This window comes from Limanda limanda, chromosome 11 (assembly GCF_963576545.1).
Source record: "Limanda limanda chromosome 11, fLimLim1.1, whole genome shotgun sequence".
NCBI lineage: Eukaryota > Metazoa > Chordata > Actinopteri > Pleuronectiformes > Pleuronectidae > Limanda > Limanda limanda.
The window spans coordinates 21,620,467-21,637,981 of record NC_083646.1 but is presented as its reverse complement, the minus strand read 5'-3'; the positions used below and the strand labels follow the sequence as shown (position 1 = coordinate 21,637,981).

The window sequence follows — 17,515 nt, the reverse complement described above, 5'->3', positions numbered from 1 at the left end:
TATCAGCCTATGAGCACTGCAAGTTTGATACCGTCAGGGCTGTGGTAACATGAATCATGTGAGTGAGTGCTGCGTGTTTCCTGGGTGCCATCAGGAAGGCGGCTCATGTGTCAGTACATGTGTCCTGGCTCTGCAGCCAGATCACGGCTAAGCCAGCCAGTGTTCCGTTACCACTCTCTCATGATTGAAGCATGCATCGCTAATTGGACATAAACATTCATCTTCATAAACAGCCAGTAACAATGAGCTTCCTGTTCCGCTCAGATTCCAGTAGGAACCCTGGACTAAGCTTCCCATGATCCCCTCTGGTCTGTCTACTGAGGTGGAACATGCTGGTGAGGTCTGGAGGCATTCTGGCTCTCGAGGACAGATGGAGATTCTGTGGCTATAAGAAGAACAAGGTAGGAGGAGCAGCTTGTCTTTCCTTTAAGGTGAAAATAGAACCAATGATATAGTAGTTGCGATATTTAAAACTTTAAGTTGTGTATGTAGGATGTTCTACTGCTAACTCCACTGCTATATGTATTTTCACTGTGATTTAAAAGATTCTGATGCAATAAATTCTTCCAGAAGTGTTTTGTGGACTCAAACATTTCACCCACCCCTTCATCGGCATAGTGGTGTGGATAATACGTGAATTGAATAATTTCTGTGAACTATCCCTTTAAAGTTGCAGCGTGTATAATTAAGTGTCATAAAGTGGTGAAGTTGCATGTGGGAGCTGAACCTGTGCTAACCTTCAGTTTTCATAAAAACTCTATGGGTGTCTAGTTTATCAAGTCTGGACTAATACAAGAAACATGACGGCCTCAATAGCAAGGACCTCCCCCCCTGATGTAAATATAAATATTTCAATATAAAGGGCCCATTCTAGGGTAAATAAAACAACAATTTGTATAATTTAGATGAAACACAATCATGAAAACATCCCTGGGATTATTTTATATGAAATATCTGTCAATAGATCCCTTTCACCTAAATCTTACACACTGGACCTTTAAGCACTTTTTTTCTGTCAACAATTTGGACACAATGAACTGTAAATTAACATCTGCTGTTTCAAGCTATTTTTAAATAGTAAGTGGAACACACAGATGCAGTATGATTGTGTGAGACTGTACACATCGTTTACCTGATCATTCCAGTGGAAGTCCGGTGTGACGATGAGACGGATACGCAGGACGGTGCGCGTGATTGGCTGGATATTGGCCTCCATGGTGATCGAGGGGATCTGATGGACACACTGTTTGACCGATAAGCCGATGTTGACGTGGTGCAGCATGTGACCTGCAGAAAACAAGCCTGGCATTAACATGTGCTCTGTGTCATAAATATGAGTTAACCTGCTGACATGCATACCTGTACAATTAGTGTCGGCTAAATACATAATGCACAAATTCCATCAGTAAAACAAAAGCGTCACCACAATGCTATGATGAGTTTCGATTTTGAATTAAAAAAAATGCTTTGATGCACTCATATTTTCCAATCGCTTCAAAATTTCTATTCCTTCAATTACTGTTAAGCTACTGACAATGAAGATCAAGCCTCTCTGCAGCTGTTTCATATTAAAAGTCTCCAAGAGCAGAGAAGGATAATCAAACCTGAGCCACTGGAAGGCTTTTAATGTGAAACATCTGCTGGAGAAGTGTTGGGTTAATTGACAATAGCTTAGCACATAATGAAAAAAACTTTTCCTAAGTAGAACCAAATGTAGTGAATCTGTAAGAGAGAACCTCAGAGCTTCAGCATGGTGAGACCACAGAGTACAACAATTCTTAAAAGTGAAGACAAAACCTCTCCAATATAGGTCATGAACCCCGGCCCCCCTCCATGTTAGCAGATGGGACATGGACCACACTAGAGGAAATCAAAGAGCAGCCCAATCATTTTTTTTTAGGTACAACATATCACATTGATCTTTTTTTCTGAATTGGGATTTGTTAAGTGTATGTATCGTGAGACCTCGCCAGCTAGGCTTCCACACCATGATCACTACTGTGCAGGCTCTAAAGGACCTCACCAGACCCAACCATTCTAAACGGTCAGTGCCTATAGCTTCACTTTGTGCAGTGGGAGGAAGTGGAAATGCGACGTGTGTGTTTACCAATCTCATCCTTTCTCATCTCCTTCAGTTTGTCCACAGAGAGCTTCTTCTCCTCCAAGCGGTTCAGCACAATGTGACTGAGGTTGGGGAACTGGCGAAGGGGGTGGGCAAAGCTCCACAGCCGCTTGTCAATCACTTTGCACAGGGTGAGAAGTCGGTAGGTCATGGCCGGCCACCGCTTCCTCAGAGCAATCTCAAACAACGCCCTGACGATTCGAGCAGCATTCTGAGAGAAGCAGGAGAAAAAGAAAAAAAACTGCATCAGAATCTATGTCAGAACTAAACAAAATATAATTTGATTTATAGACATGATATCTCTGCTTTCCCAAGACATCAGTAGTTTGGACTTAACTTAACCTGTGGAAAAAAGATGGAATGAAACAAGTGAAAACTTGAAGCAGCTGAATGGTACAACATGCTCCACAGTGCGGATTGATCACATGTGATCATGAGAAGCTCTGGCTGGGCTCAGAGCAGACGTCCAGGTTGGCCACAGCTGTCCACTGATGGATGACTCATGTCAGCTCTGAAGGAGAGGTCAGGTGGCAGTGGTGGTACTCACTGATAGACTGCTCAAATGTGGCCGGGCAGTGATGAATGTGGTCAGGTGTTAATGTGATCTGATCATCTGGGGGCTGAATGCATTCTTATGGGAGATTATTCAGATCTAGCTGTGATGAAAGCTGGCTGAGACTGAGAGAAGTGGCTGGACTCAGGAGGGGGAGACTGAACTCTGGGCAGAGGAGACTCACCATAAAAAGGATTCGGTTAATTCTTGGTCACACTCTACTCTTCCTTACTACCTCCGCCTACGAGGGGATGCATTTGTCTCAGTTTGTCCGTCTGTTAGTGGGACTGCGCAAAAACTATTGGAGATATTAGCACAGAACCTGGTGGAAGGATGTGGTATGTGTCCTACCAGATCAGATAAAAAAAAAAAAAAAAAACTTTCTTTAACATGGCGTAATAAGTAGTTATTCAAATTATTTTTGTTGATTTCTGATAGAATAATTAATGGATTTGGATGAAAAAGATCCGACGTTTGGGGGACTGATATTTGGAGATGTGTGATTTGCTGCAGATCCAAATATATTTCTGGATATAGTGAATTTAAATGAGGTTTCATGATGGGTATATTGGGCCTTGGTGGAGGTATGAGCTCTACTGAGTGCATCATAGAAAATCTGCCTTCCACTTCATTAAGTACAAGTTCGCTAAAATTGCAGTACACTAACAAGCATGTCAAACACTTTAACTAAGTTCCAGCTGTTTCAGCACCACTACCAGTATCTTCTCTGATTTCAGCAGCAAAACTGTTCACATGTCATCTGTGTGTTAAACACCACTACTTCCACAGAAGGAACCTTACTTCACATTCTTCATTACCCAACACAAAGGCATACCTGAAAGCAGGGTAATGTCTTGGCCTTGTGTGTGTGTTTGTGTCTGTGTATAAAATAACTCAACAACAAAAGGATTCGTCAAGCTTTTTGTCCTACAACCTGTCACCTGGATTTACAACTGAGAGCTTGTCAACAAGAGTAGACACCAGCTGCTGGTAACTTTAAAGCTTAATTTACAATTGATATAGTAGAGCTCATTGTAATTTTGTGGTTTAGCTGACTGATATATCGATGAAGTGTGTGTGTTTTGTTCCTTCTTGCTCACCTGTGCCACATACGACAGGTCAGAGATGAGCGAGAAGCTGTCCACCTCCCCGCGGCCGATGTACGTCTGCAGCAGAATGTTGACTTTGCCGTAGCCGTTCTCCACGCCGCCTGCAGCCTGCAGCTCACAGTTGTTATACAGCAACTGCTCCAGCTCCTCTGTCTCCTCATCACGAACCTGCCAATACAATACATTTATGGTTATATATTGTCATAGAGTTGTCATCAGCTGTTTACTTGGTGAATACAGGTTAATAATTATTAACTGCTTCATTTTCAAACATTTGTGCTGAGATCTCAGGGCTTGACTGAAGCTCTGACTTTCTAAGTTGTACCTGTGATGAGTTTGTGATGACCCCTCACCTTTAGCTGTTCAAACTCCTCGGCCTTGGACACGATACTGAAGACTTCAGCTTCTGTTCGCTGAGAGTTGAAGAGCTCGTTGAACGTCTTCAGGGATGGAGAGCAAACAAGAAGAAGAAGATATATAGAATTAAACAACATTATTGTGTTGAACTAAACAAGGTTCCTTTCATCTACAAGGTTTTACTTGTACAGGAAACAAAATACCTGCTTGCTAACACACTGGGTAAATACTAGGGTACAGGTACAGGAAAGGTACAGGAAACTAAAAATAGAGAACTACACAGGCGATAAAATGTAAACTTTAACTCTGTAAATTATTTTTGAATCTCATTTAATTCCTCTTCTTCTCGTTTTTACTTTTACAGCTTGAAGTGTATGTTTAATGCTGTACAACTCACGTGTATCTTTAATTTACTATGTAGCTTGTTTTCACTTTTAAGGGGTTATGTGTTTAGAGTTTGCTACTATGGTATATCTGATGTATAAGTGACTCGGCCTCTATGGCGTATGTGATGCAGAAGTGACTCTACCTCTATGGTGTTGTATCTGATGTAGAAGTGACTGGCGGTCCTTCCCAGGTCGGTGGAGCCGAAGTAGCCGGTTCGCTCCTCAAAGCGGATCATCCTGGCCTTGTCCAACTTTCTGCCAGACTCCACCACCAGCTCCTTCCTGTACAGCTCCAAGGACGGATCCAGCTGAAACAATATCAGTGTTTGATTTCAATCTGACAACACATATAAAGATCTTCCATACATTCCTTGATAGTTAGTATTTCTGATTGTTGTCCTCTCAATAACTCCTCCTAATAATTTCTTCTTTGGAAGAAAGAATAGCACCAACTCACAACATACATTATCTCAAGGCACTTAACAAAGTATGTCAGAGACTTTACAAATTATAGAGAATAATAATAATAATGATAGTCATGAAGAGGACCTTGTTCTTTCACTGATAAACAGCAGATTAATAGAAGTGTCATTTTGAACCACCAACCTGATAAGCCTTGTAGTTGATGCCGTAGGCCAGTGGGTTGGCCCTCATGCGAACATAGAAGTAGGTATAACTCAGCCACTTCACTGCCTCCTCCACGTTGGTGACTGTCCCCAACGCAATCTAAAGCATCAGAGAAAAGAAACAGAAACGCTTGCAAGTCATGTCACTGGTCTCTGCTGCCATCTAATGGACATTTGAGGAAACCGCAGAATGGATACGCACAGCCCGCTCTATATACTGTGTCCTCTTTCCAACAACACTTGTTAGCAGCACAGTTTGGATCAAAATGCAGATAAACCACCTATCAACTGACAAACCACATTAACATGTCTGTTAACATTAAAATAGAATTAAGAGGATTTAAGAGTTGCACTGGTAGCGTGACAAAACAGCTGATCATTACGAAGCCTCCACTAAAGTTCATATGACATCCTTAATATTTAAAAAAAATATATCATGTGAAAGACAATTAAAATGTAATAATAATAATATTTTATTCATATAAGACTTTATTTGCCACATTATTATAAATTATTGGCCACACTGAATTGCTTTGAAGTGAAAAGAAAAGAGCAAAAATTGTTCATTTCAATTTCCTATCATTTCAGATGAAACTTTAGATATTTTCTTCCATCTTTTTCCTCCACTTTCTTGCTAATATATTTTTTATTCATTTGAATTTCTTGTCTAATTCTTCTTATTTTCTGGGCGACATGAGCACAGTCATGTTTTAATTGCTTTAATGTTTCTGCAATTTGTTGATTTGTATATTGTGCTCTTTAAAAAAAAAATACTTGATGTTGTATACAGTCTCAGCAGATTTCGGTCCATAAGTACTGAATGAATCCATTATAAATGATCATGAGGTGACGTAATTACTATTTTAACAAATTTTTCTTTAGAGGTTCAGTGTGTAAGACTTAGGTGAAAAGGATCTATTGGCAGAAACGGAATATAAAACAATCCTAGTAATTTTGACTAGTGTGTTTCATCTAAATCGACCAATTGTCTTTTTCTTTACCCTAGAATGGGCCTTTTATATTTAAATTCTTTATTTTAACATAAGAGTGAGTCCTATCTATGGAGCTGCTATGCTTTTTACAGTTTGACAACTGAAGGCTAGCTCAGGTTTTCTTACATGTTTGGAAGGGTGGTGGTAGATGAGGGGTATTGAGCTGCAACATGTAACTTCACCACTAGATGTTACTAAATTCTACACAATGAACCTTTGAAGAGGACCACTTTTTTTTCACCTTATTGGAAAAATACTCAACATTCCCATAAATTTAACAGTTAAAACAGATCACTGCATCACGTGATGAGGAATTGAAAAAAATCACCAAAAACACCACGGAAGAAATGAGATGTTAAATACACGTTTTACAAGATTTCAAAGATTTCTCACTCAAAAATAAACCAAGATAATAACATAATAATGTATTAACAACAGGTAATGTAATCTCGTTGACCTTATATAATGAATAAAGTTTCTTCTCACATTATACAGGATGATGAAACTGCTGAAAGTTGCTCTAGTTAAATCAGTAAAGATTCGACTGAATCTTTATCACAGTAAAAAAAGCTTCCACAAAAAATACATTTAAAACCTTCTCCTTCACTTCGGCATACATTTTTCAGAAGAGAACGAAGAAAAACTTAATATTTTAGACTTGAAAGAATAGAGAAAAAATGTATCCTTGTCCTGTCAAGCAGGGTGTGTAGAGACTGACCTCAGCGTTGAGGTTGTCGGCCAGGCTGTCCAGAAACTGACTCTCGATGGGGTTCTGCTGAGTCAGCAGGGTCAGGTAATGACTCAGCTTATCATGGGAAGTGATGATGGTGCCCTCGCCGTACTTGTCAAACTGAGGACGACCGGCTCGGCCGAAAATCTGCATGACATCCAGGATACCCAGATCCACTAGGGCTCCACGCTTGGCGTCGTAGATCTGAGTGCCCTGTTAGAGAAACCAGAGACAGACGCCGATTCAGACGACTTGAAACACAGGAAGATTCATTTGTGTGAAAAAGTAGCACATTTAAAATGAGTCACCAAATACCTTGTTGATACAAATGGTACAGCAAGAGCTCAATAGTGGAGACGGTAAATTATTGATAATATTTCATTATAGACAAATAAAAAAACCAATAATCAAAGATTCATATGTAATCAAAACAAAATAAATGATAATTCATTTTGTGCACTGGCCTTAAAACAGCATGCTAAATGTAATGGATGAAGATTGTGCATTTAATGGTAATTGGGCAACATATTGTTTCTTCTCTGGGTTTGATTAGATTTCATGGTTACCAAGTTTATTCAGTTTCAATCATAACTTTCTTACAATTTCTTTTAGTCAGCATTTTTGTGCGGACCAAACTCTTTTGTATAGTTATTATTCGTTTATTAACATCAGTGACCCAGGTCTGTTGCACCAAGGACTCACACACAATGTAATTTATTTTCACTTAATCCCACAGACACTGTCCTGACACCTGAGTTGAAATTTTTTCCTTTGTGAGAAATGCTGTAAAAAAAATATTACAGTGATCAGCTTGGAAATGAAAAGCCTCGTTAAACTAGAAAAAAAATCGAAAAGTCCCTTTTTAACAATGAAACTCCTATATATTCGTCAGCTTTAGCTCCTCAGTAGGAACCAGATTAAGGATCCACTTTCTGGCTCTTGCCTACAAAAGCTACCTTTGCTCCAGTGTGCGTGTGTGTATTATTAAAGAAACTCCCAACTGATGTCACAGAGTCATTGACCCATTTAAGATCCCTGAAGGTGTGAGATTGAGATTCTGGTGCAGTTGCTTAAAGAATGTATGGGCAAGTAGAAAAATGCAAGAAGAGAAGCCAAACAAGTAAAAACTAATTGCCAGGACCTTGATGATGACTGCATGGGCCGGCAGGTTCACTCCCCAGGCCAGTGTGGCAGTGCTGACCAGCACCTTGAGGTAGCCTTTGGAGAACATGCTCTCCATCATACTGCGGTCAGAACGCAGCATGCCGGCATGGTGGATCCCAAAGCCTTCTGGGAACATCTCCTTCATCTCCTTGTTTCTGGAGCGCTGGATCTGAAAGAAATGGATAGAGAGGTAAGTTTTGGGGAAAAAAAGGGAAAAATGTTGAAGGGAATTAGGGTAAATAAAGCAGCTCTGGGTTGTTTGGTTGAAAGTGAACATCAATCCCATGTTTTTTTGAACTGGAGAGAGACGAGACACCTGAGGAGTTTAGCCATGATTCCTGTTATATGTTTCCAGAATAATATCATCAATGAAAATACCAACCTCTCTAAAAGCTGTCTAGAACAAGAACATGACGACGTGTGAGAAGAGTCACATCAGACCTAACACACGATCCTAACTCAAATCATAAGGAAGTCCTCCAAAGGTATGACCAGGCTATTTGGTGGATTGTAATGCACTGCACGCTGCAGAAGTAAACAACATCAGCAGCCTGGAGACCACACACAGTCAGTGAGATTGAGATGTGTGCTGGTGACTGACAGCAGGGCTGTGACCTGGCCAGGCTTCAGGGAAGTCATCATCACAGGGTTTATCTCTCTCTCTGGGCATCTAAATGGAGGTCAGTACCCAGCAGGCCTCTGCACTGCAAAAACAGAAAGCTCATTACGGCCAGCAGCTGACACACACACTGACACACACACAGACACACACACACTCACAAATGGTTGCTAACCTTGTGGATGGAGGAGAAGGACTGAGACCTTAAGAACTCAACTGTGCAGCAGGTCTTTGGCTGTCTGACTGAAAATCTGATAAAATGTCACAATGCTAATTGCTAAAAGGGGGGGGGTCCACAATGTGAAAATAATAAATGTTGTGATGGGAATTTTGTATTTAGACATGTTCAAATGTAACAGATTACATTTATATAGAAAGAAGTTTACTGAAAGATGTATTTCTGTGTTTAAGACTCATAGTCAGAGTTTAGGTCAAGTTAACACTATGCATAATACTCTTGAAGGGCCTTATAGACGTGGCCTTCTCAGTCTAGTGTGAACAAAAGGTTTCTCAACAGGGGCCAATTAAGTCTTCTGCAGCAGGGAGCTTCAAAGGCTAATAGGTGTGACCTGCAGAGACAGGAGATCTCTGAGAAACTCACAGGGTCTGGAACAAGATGCGTTTAGCATCTTGTTCAAACTTCAAAGAGACCGCCAGAGACCAATGTCTGGTCTTCCTGTAAACGACATGGAGAGAAGCTGATTGGACAAATGTATTTTACTGTGGAGAGGAGGGATCTGATTGTATAAATGGAGTGTACTTTTGAGAGCTCATTGCCATTGCCCTCATATCTGTCACCGTGATGTTTGAGCTCTGTGCCATTGAGGTCAAGTCTGTTGTCGTGACTTGACCTTTGTAAACCGTCCGCAGACGGTTTGAATTAAACATCCAGAATTGATAATTGCTTGTTGTGTCATGATATGTAATAATTTTTCCATTACAATGTCCAGAAAGAAATTCAGATAAGTATTAGTCTCTTTCACAGATAATTTGTATTGAACAAGTCGCTATTGTTACTTCAGTGTCAGATTATGTTGGCTACATTTGATTCTCTGCCATTTATCAAGGGTCGGGTGGTGGTGGCAGCAGGTCAAGCAAAGGAGACGTCCCTCTCGTCGACCAACATCTTCCAGTTCCTCCTGGGAGATCTCCAGGCGTCCGCAGACCAGATAAGATGTAAGATCTGTCCAGTGTTCCGTGTGCACCTGTTTAACTCCTACTTCCAATGAAAGGCACCCAGGAGGCATCCTAATCAGATTCCTGAACATCTCAACTGACTCAAAGCAGCAATGAGGTCTACTAAAAGCTGAGCTCGGCCACCAAAGGCAGATAATTCATTTGGGACGCTCGTATACACACTCTGGTTCTTTCAGTCACTACCCAAAGCTTATGAGCGCAAGTGAAGGTTGGAACTAAGTTGATTGGTAAATCTGGAGCTCTGCCTTCAAATGATCTTCGTTTATTTCAGAAGTGAGAGCTGACATTTTTCTATATTTAGGGAAATATGACCTTAGGTACATATTAACTCTTGGGCAGAAGACACAATGTGGGACCTAATTTGTCATTGAAGTCTTGAATATTTAACTCACAATGATTTTTGGTCAATTTTTAACACAGATCTAGTATAATCTCTCGACTTAACAGGTGATTTGGAAGAGCGTTGTCCTGTTACTCTTCCACTTTCACTCCCTGCACTTGAAGCAAGGATTTATTCAGATGACAATCCCATGCAGGTGATGCAAGCGAAGAGAAAGCAATCCTGCTCTGCTGTCTAAAGCCATATCTGTTTGAAAATCAGTGCACACTGTGGCCTGGTGCGAGTCCTGGGGGCCGCTGTGCCCTGTGCTGTTGAGATCCATGTGAGCAGGGAAAGGTGGGTAATTGAAATGCTATGGCTGAGGCTTTGCTTTGAGATGTCAGAGTGTGTTACAGCCATGCTTCCAGCCTCTAATCTAAGGTGAGTTTGCGCTGATGTCTGCTGTGCCATGGCTGTATCTGAGATGGCAGTGACCTAAGCTCCTGATCAGGTCCCATTAGGCCCTGCCGCTCGCTGCTGCCGCTGCCGCTCGCTGCTGCCGCTGCTGCCGCTGCTGCCGCTGCTGCTGAGCTCCCTCTGTCCACAGACAGCCACCTGCCAGCTCCACTTACTGTCTATTAAGGCTGTGACTACAGAGAGGACACCAGCCAACACCAGAACTGTAATAAACTATTCAGAAGCTTGTCACGCCGTCTGTAAGGAGACCTAAATACAACCAGGTGTATGTGACTGGTTTTACATTTTTGACAATTTAAAAGAGAGGCCTCATATATCCCTGATGCTTTGAGAAACAATAAACAGGAGCGAAGCAAAAGCATTTTTAGAAATACGGAAGCGTCTGTATTTTTAGACAACACACCACTTTCAAAGCCGAGACTTCAAAGTGCAAAATCACACCGAAAATGTGGCGAATGAGGGCGTGTGTCTCTGTAGTGGAGAGTGGTGGATAGATGGCCTCTGTCTCACATTATCACCATCAACACTGACACTCATGAGCAACAAAACTCCTCATTTACTTTGACATCACGGAGACACGGTGGCTAATTGTGGTTCATTTAGTGGCCCTTGATAGTCATATTGTTCAAAGAGGCTGGCTTTTAATGGCAGATAGGCAGGAGGGAGTGGGAGGACGAGTTTCCACTCACACCCACTCTACTCCTCTTTTCTATCACAATCTGCCTCGTTCTCTTCGTATCCCGTTTCTGTTGTAGATCCATCTAAAGCGGGACATTTACTAAATTCGCCGCTCTCCTGATCAAACTGTCTCCTGTTCTCATGAGAACTAAATGCGGGAGATTTTTTCGGAGCTCTTTTAAACTTCTTTGACGACACCATTGCTGTAAACAGATGAAAATATAACAGACCCACTAAATTAGTATTGAATTGGCTGCTTCAATCATTCTGCAGTAGACTGGACCTGCTGTGAGCTATAAAAAGTCTAAAAAGATACAAGTCCACAGAGGGAAATAGTGATTGGTTGCGTGATGCTAAAACAAACTCATGTTGATTTGCTCTATTACTCTTTACGTCTGCCAATTTTATCTGCTGAAATGGACAGTTGGCTCAGATAATAATAAATCAGGTTTAGTTGTTATTTGTGTAAATGTCCATTATGCTGCATCTAAACAGTTACGCCTTGAGATAGGTATTAAATAAGTCCACACATGCTTCTTCTCCGTTCTGCTGGTCTTCCCTCTTAACTATGGAAAACCTAAGTTGGCTGAATGCAGCTTTTGGTAAATGTATACAGATATAATTTGAATGGTTATGTCCAAAAGAGTGTGTTGCGTGTCGTGTTCGGTTACGGTGTTCATCAGTTGCCTTTGAAGTTGGTGTCAAAGAGAAATGAGGGCAAACCATCCTCTTATAGCTCTTCCGTCTGCTTTTCAGCGTTTTTAAATCAACCAAAGAACTTTTCCGTCCGCAAATGTGTTGATAGGCGACGGCTGTAAGGGTGGGACAAGCTGGTGATGCAATGAGAAGGCCAGACCATCTTATTTCGGTTCGGTCGAAGTGGTCTACGCGGCCGATGAGGGATTCAGCCGACCTCGGCTCCGTAGACAGGGTCCTCTGAAGGATGAGGCCCATGGATTGAGAAACAGAGAGATGTGAAGTGGCCATGGCGAAAAAACTGAACGCAATAAAACCACATCCCATGAGAATCTAAATACTCTGCCTCATTGAAAGTTCGAGTTATAATATAGGAAGTAATCATGGAAGTCATTCTTTGCGTGTATTAGTTGATATGTTGTTTGTGTTTTAGCAGGGACAATAGAAAGCAAGTATATGATACCAGCCCTTAGTCCTTGAGCTTAGTGGGTGGCAGAGAAGAATGTGTCTGTTTTAATGCTGATGAAGCAGCGATTAAAGACAAAGATGGACTTGCTACGTGCTACCACGATAAGAAGCGAGGCCCCTCCCCGAGGCTATGACACTGCAGATGAGCTGTAATCCTAGAATAGTCGGAGTGGGTGGAGAAGCTCTCCGTTTTCTACTCACTGTCCCATTATTACACAAAGCTGCGTTCCTATTTCCAGCCACCGATTCTTGTGATGTGAGAGTCTGTCACTCCACTGTGTCACTCCAGTCTCCACCAGCCTTTGAGCTACGACTCACTGTTGTTGATCAGTGCTCTGGGAAGCCGGTGTGGCGCGCTGACATGTTGTCAAAGATCTGCCACAATGAAAGGACTGGCAGTGGACTAGACTCGTAAAAAATAGCCGCAAATAAAAGCAAAGTGACGTTAATGAGCCTACGCTCGTGCTGCTGTAAAGTCCCTGGAGGTTTCACGCTCACAGGCATCAGTTTGTCTGAATCTGTGTTTCTTTTCAAACAGCGTGACGTGAAAGCTGCACATCTGAAGAGCACTGGGAGTTGTAGGGAAGAGATGTCCTCACAAGCAAAGTGAAGGTGTAGAAACACTCTTCCTCAGAATTATGCCTCCATGTATTCACAGTCAAATATATAATTTATAACCAACACTGAAATTCTACGTTAGCATAAGTAGTTTCTTTCCAGGCCTAAATAATCCATGATGGATCTATAAAACCATCTGTGTAATGAACTCATGGGACCACAAGGTGTCTCTTAACCTCCACAGAAAAGCTGCGTGTGCTCCGCTACCAGCCACACGGTTTCAACATTTGAGAGGTGGATATTAAAAAATACTGGAGACAGGGGGTTGGGGGTGTGGAGAGGAGCAGAGGTGAAGAGAAGGAAGGAGGAGGAAGGTGCAGGCTGGATGGTTCAGAGCTGGAGCAAATGAAAGTCAAATGGGCTTTTGAATCCAATACCCTGGGGAGAGCTTTAGGCAGAGGCTTTCTGCGCACAGGTCAAAGCAATATACATTTTGCTTTTTATTCTCACTTATTTTACTACTTGCATATATTTACAGAGAGATTTTGAACATTTATAGCCTCAAATCCACATTCATTGTGATTCTTATCTTCAGCTCAGACTGCTTCAGTGTCTTTCTATTGCTTACAAGAGCTGGATTTCTAAACTAACCGGTCAACTAAACTGTTCCATCGTTCACATTCAAACGTAGACAAGACCAGAAAGAAATCCATGAGATTGAAATGGTGCACTCGGTTGCAGCAGCTTCTCTCGATCAGTGTTTCTGATTGACTCATTGTTTTCATGCATATTATGGAAGTGACAATAAATCTAATTTCAATTGATTCATATACAGGTTCTCATTGATTGAGGTTTAATTGGACTCAATCCCACATATATCGTCCTGCTGTCCCAAATACTCAACTGAGCTTCAACTGCGTATTATCCCACTTCAGAAAGTAGTCCCCGGCAACTGGATCACTATGTCCTGTTTGAATAGGCTTTCCTGTAACTACAATGACCAGCTGTATTAAGACATTTTGAGCCTTTTAATAAATTAAATCGTGTTATTTAATGCTGAATCTTTAGCATGAACCACGGACAGGGTGTCAGTCACTTAGAAATAACTCAGTGACAGAAAAACAGGTTTGGGATTTATTGACAATAATGGAATTATAGAATAATTTCAGCTTCATCATTTTGTCAATTCTCCTGGAATCATGTCATGAAGGGCAACAAAATAAGGTCTACATTTTACTACTGATAAAAACTTGTATTTTTTTTTCTACACTGTTTTTCATTTCATAAAGCAAAAATTACCCAACATGCAATAGTTTTACATCCAAAGAAACATGCAATGGGAAAACCTCATCTTCAGATTTAGGAAATTAATAGTTTTTACCCCCATTCTTTTGACCAAATGATAAATCAAGAAAACATTTCTGTGAGAAATGAGAATTATAGTGAAGTGTTGCTGCCTTTTTTTAAGATTCATGTTTTTGGTGATTTTAATGTTTGCCTTCTCATGTATCCCAGTCATCAAGCATGAGGCAAACCATTAACATTTAAATGTGTAGTTCAAAATGCGCCACAAACACTACTGGCTTATAGCAGCAAAGCTGTATTGTGCTAATAGTTAACTTTCAGTAATCACAATACAATTACTGTAAATGTCTTTTTATGTTCATTACATTAAAATTTGCACCTCATTTTCACAGTGCGTCTATAAAACAGTCTGGGGGGCATTATGTTGCAAAATAAATTTGCTAATGATAATTAGTTACATGCACTGCCTGTGAACATTATCATCAAATCAGCAGGGAGCCCTTATTGTAAATATGAACAGAAAAACAGTCATGTCATATAATACTGCAATGATCGACAATAAAAAAAACCTTTAGTACAGTAGTAATCACTTGCTTGCTTAGCCACAACCACTTAGGTTTGTTTTATTGTCTCAACTACATCAAGTGGGGGATCATTCTCCAAACTGAAGCTGATGAGAACCCTGTGTATAAATATGTGCGGAGAAGGAAAGCTCTAAACTCTTCTGCCGTTGCTATGAGAGTGGGATCCTATATGACAAGGTTACATCTACAATCTTGTGGCAAAGACATTTACAATCTCGTGTCTGAAAAGAGGAATCTGATTTTATTTCACTCATCTTTCTTCTCCCTTCTCCAAGACTCATAACAAGGTTTTCCTTTTTTCTGATTGATCACACCATAAAAGTCAGTCTTTGTTTTTCTGCACTGCTGTTCTCCACTGAATGTATCAGATGCCCTGTTCATTTGCATTGCTCCTGCCTGAGTCAACCACTAGATTTGTGTTTGAGACTGCCCTGCTTGCTGTCTCTGAGAAACTTCCCACTGCTAGAGCAGCCTCTCGCTCCTCTGTCCTTATCCATCTAGACCTTTCTGCTGCATTTGACACTGTGAACCACCAGATCCTTATTTCCTCCCTTCAGGATCTGGGTGTCTCAGGCTCTGCTCTCTCCCTGCTCTCATCCTACCTCAACGACCGCACATACCGGGTAACTTGGAGACGATCTGTGTCAGAACCGTGTCCTCTCACTACTGAGGTCCCTCAAGGTTCTGTCCTGGGTTCTCTCCTCTGTCTTTCTGTACACCAACTCTCTCGGCTCTGTCATTCACTCACATGGCTTTACCTACCAAGCTACGCAGATCACACCCAACTAATCCTCTCTTTCCCCAATCTGAAACAAAAGTAGCAACGGACCTCTCTCAGTGAATGTCCGCACACCACCTGCAAATCAACCTGGACAAGCCAAACTACTTTTCCTTCCAGGGTAAGGCTCTCCTACCCATGACCACACTATTACATTTGACAACTCCGTGGTAGCCCCCACCCAGACTGCTAGTAACCTGGGTGTGACACTCGATAGTCAACTCTCCCTTACTGCAATAACCCGCTCGTGTAGATACATATATGCTGCACAACATCAGGAGAATAAATCCCCTTCTCACTCAGAAGGCGGCGCAGGTTCTTGTCCAGGCTCCGTTCATCGCACACCTAGACTACTGCAACTCCCTCCTGGCTGGTCTACCTGCTAGTGCTATCCAACCTCTGCAGCTCATCCAGAATGCAGCAGCTCGACTGGTCTTCAACCAACCAGAGTTCACTCACACTACTTCGCTCCCTTCACTGGTTACCTGTGGCTGCCCACATCCGTTTCAAAACACTAGTACTTGCGTGCCGTGCTTTAAACGGATCAGGCCCAGTCGACATCCAGAAGATGGTCAAACCTTACACACCAGGCCGTCCACCAGGCTGCTTTAACTTAAATTACTAGCCTCAGATGGTGTCAGGTGTAGATAAATACTGCAAAAATCATTTGAAATTGACTGTGCCCTTGAACCTATATCACGTGACCAGTCACGGACAGTGGGCAAGTGTAAACAGGAAGCAGATTGACACTCTGCAGTTAGTTGCTTAGTAACAGAAAATACTACAAAAGAGGAAAGCAATGGTAAAAAGTAAGAGCGGTTTTGAGACACGAATGTGAGAGAATGTGCACATAATTGGGTCCGGACATTCCCTGGAGTTTGTCTTTCACGTACGAACAACGCAGTAGGAGATTCTCTGCTCAGACGCCAAGACAGATTTTTCTCTGTTCTTTTCATCTTCCTTTTTACCTGTGGAAAACTTTAGTGGGCTGAATCCAGCTTTTAGTAAATGTTTAAACAAATACAATTTGAATGGTTCGATCCTAATGAGGAGCCACAAATATGCTGTAACCACCAATAGAAGTCACTGCTGTGTGCTGTTCGGCTACAGTGACGTTCAGTTGCCACTGAAGTCAATGTCCAAGAGAAATAAGAGGAAATTGTTGCACTCATGGCTCTACCATCTCCAAGGCAACACAGTGGGAAATTAAACGTTGCTCATCTTCATATAATATTGATACTGTAACAATACAAAGCTGGTTGGAAATAGCAAAGTTCTTTTTTAAATAAGGCGATAAGCTGAGCCTGGCTATGGTTTTGTGCTGACCAGAAGAGTTTGCAGACCTTATGGACATTCACCACCAGCAAGTTGCCATATTCCCTCTTTTTTCAGATATTAATAGTATATGACAGAGGTTTTTCAACAAGAATAGGGCCCCTGCTGGGTTTCAACTGTTCTCCTCTCACAGGTTCAAAATGTCTGCTTAATACCGTGCCGTTTGAATGCAAAGTGAAAGCCTATATGATCAAAAGGTAGGAGAGCAGGACTGTTGTGTAAAAGCTCTATTTTAGCGTGTTTTTTGAATGCTTTCATTATTTTATCAACAGCAATTCATTATCATTGACTTCACCAAAACAGTATTTAACAAGAATTGATTTGAGTGGGTTTATTAAGATTTCTGAGCTTGATTGACAGCCTCCTTTACCCCTGAGATAAAACTAATTAAATAACATTAGAAGGGACTACATTTAGCGGAATCACTTCTGACTTTTAATGCTAGATAAATAAATGCAAAAT

The 17,515-nt window shown here is 41.4% G+C and overlaps 1 protein-coding gene across 1 annotated transcript in view; it reads right to left on the bottom strand.

The window, feature by feature from the left end:
• The window catches only part of ascc3 (activating signal cointegrator 1 complex subunit 3), a 143,973-nt gene that overhangs the window by 32,684 nt on the left and 93,774 nt on the right, over positions 1–17,515 (bottom strand). The window contains exons 15-22 of the mRNA XM_061080652.1: positions 8,017–8,208; positions 6,864–7,088; positions 5,134–5,253; positions 4,671–4,835; positions 4,138–4,224; positions 3,776–3,952; positions 2,108–2,333; positions 1,133–1,287 (exon numbers count right to left, since the gene is read on the bottom strand). Coding sequence (XP_060936635.1) covers positions 1,133–1,287; positions 2,108–2,333; positions 3,776–3,952; positions 4,138–4,224; positions 4,671–4,835; positions 5,134–5,253; positions 6,864–7,088; positions 8,017–8,208 — 1,347 coding nt within the window. The remainder of the gene's footprint in view (positions 1–1,132; positions 1,288–2,107; positions 2,334–3,775; positions 3,953–4,137; positions 4,225–4,670; positions 4,836–5,133; positions 5,254–6,863; positions 7,089–8,016; positions 8,209–17,515) is intronic.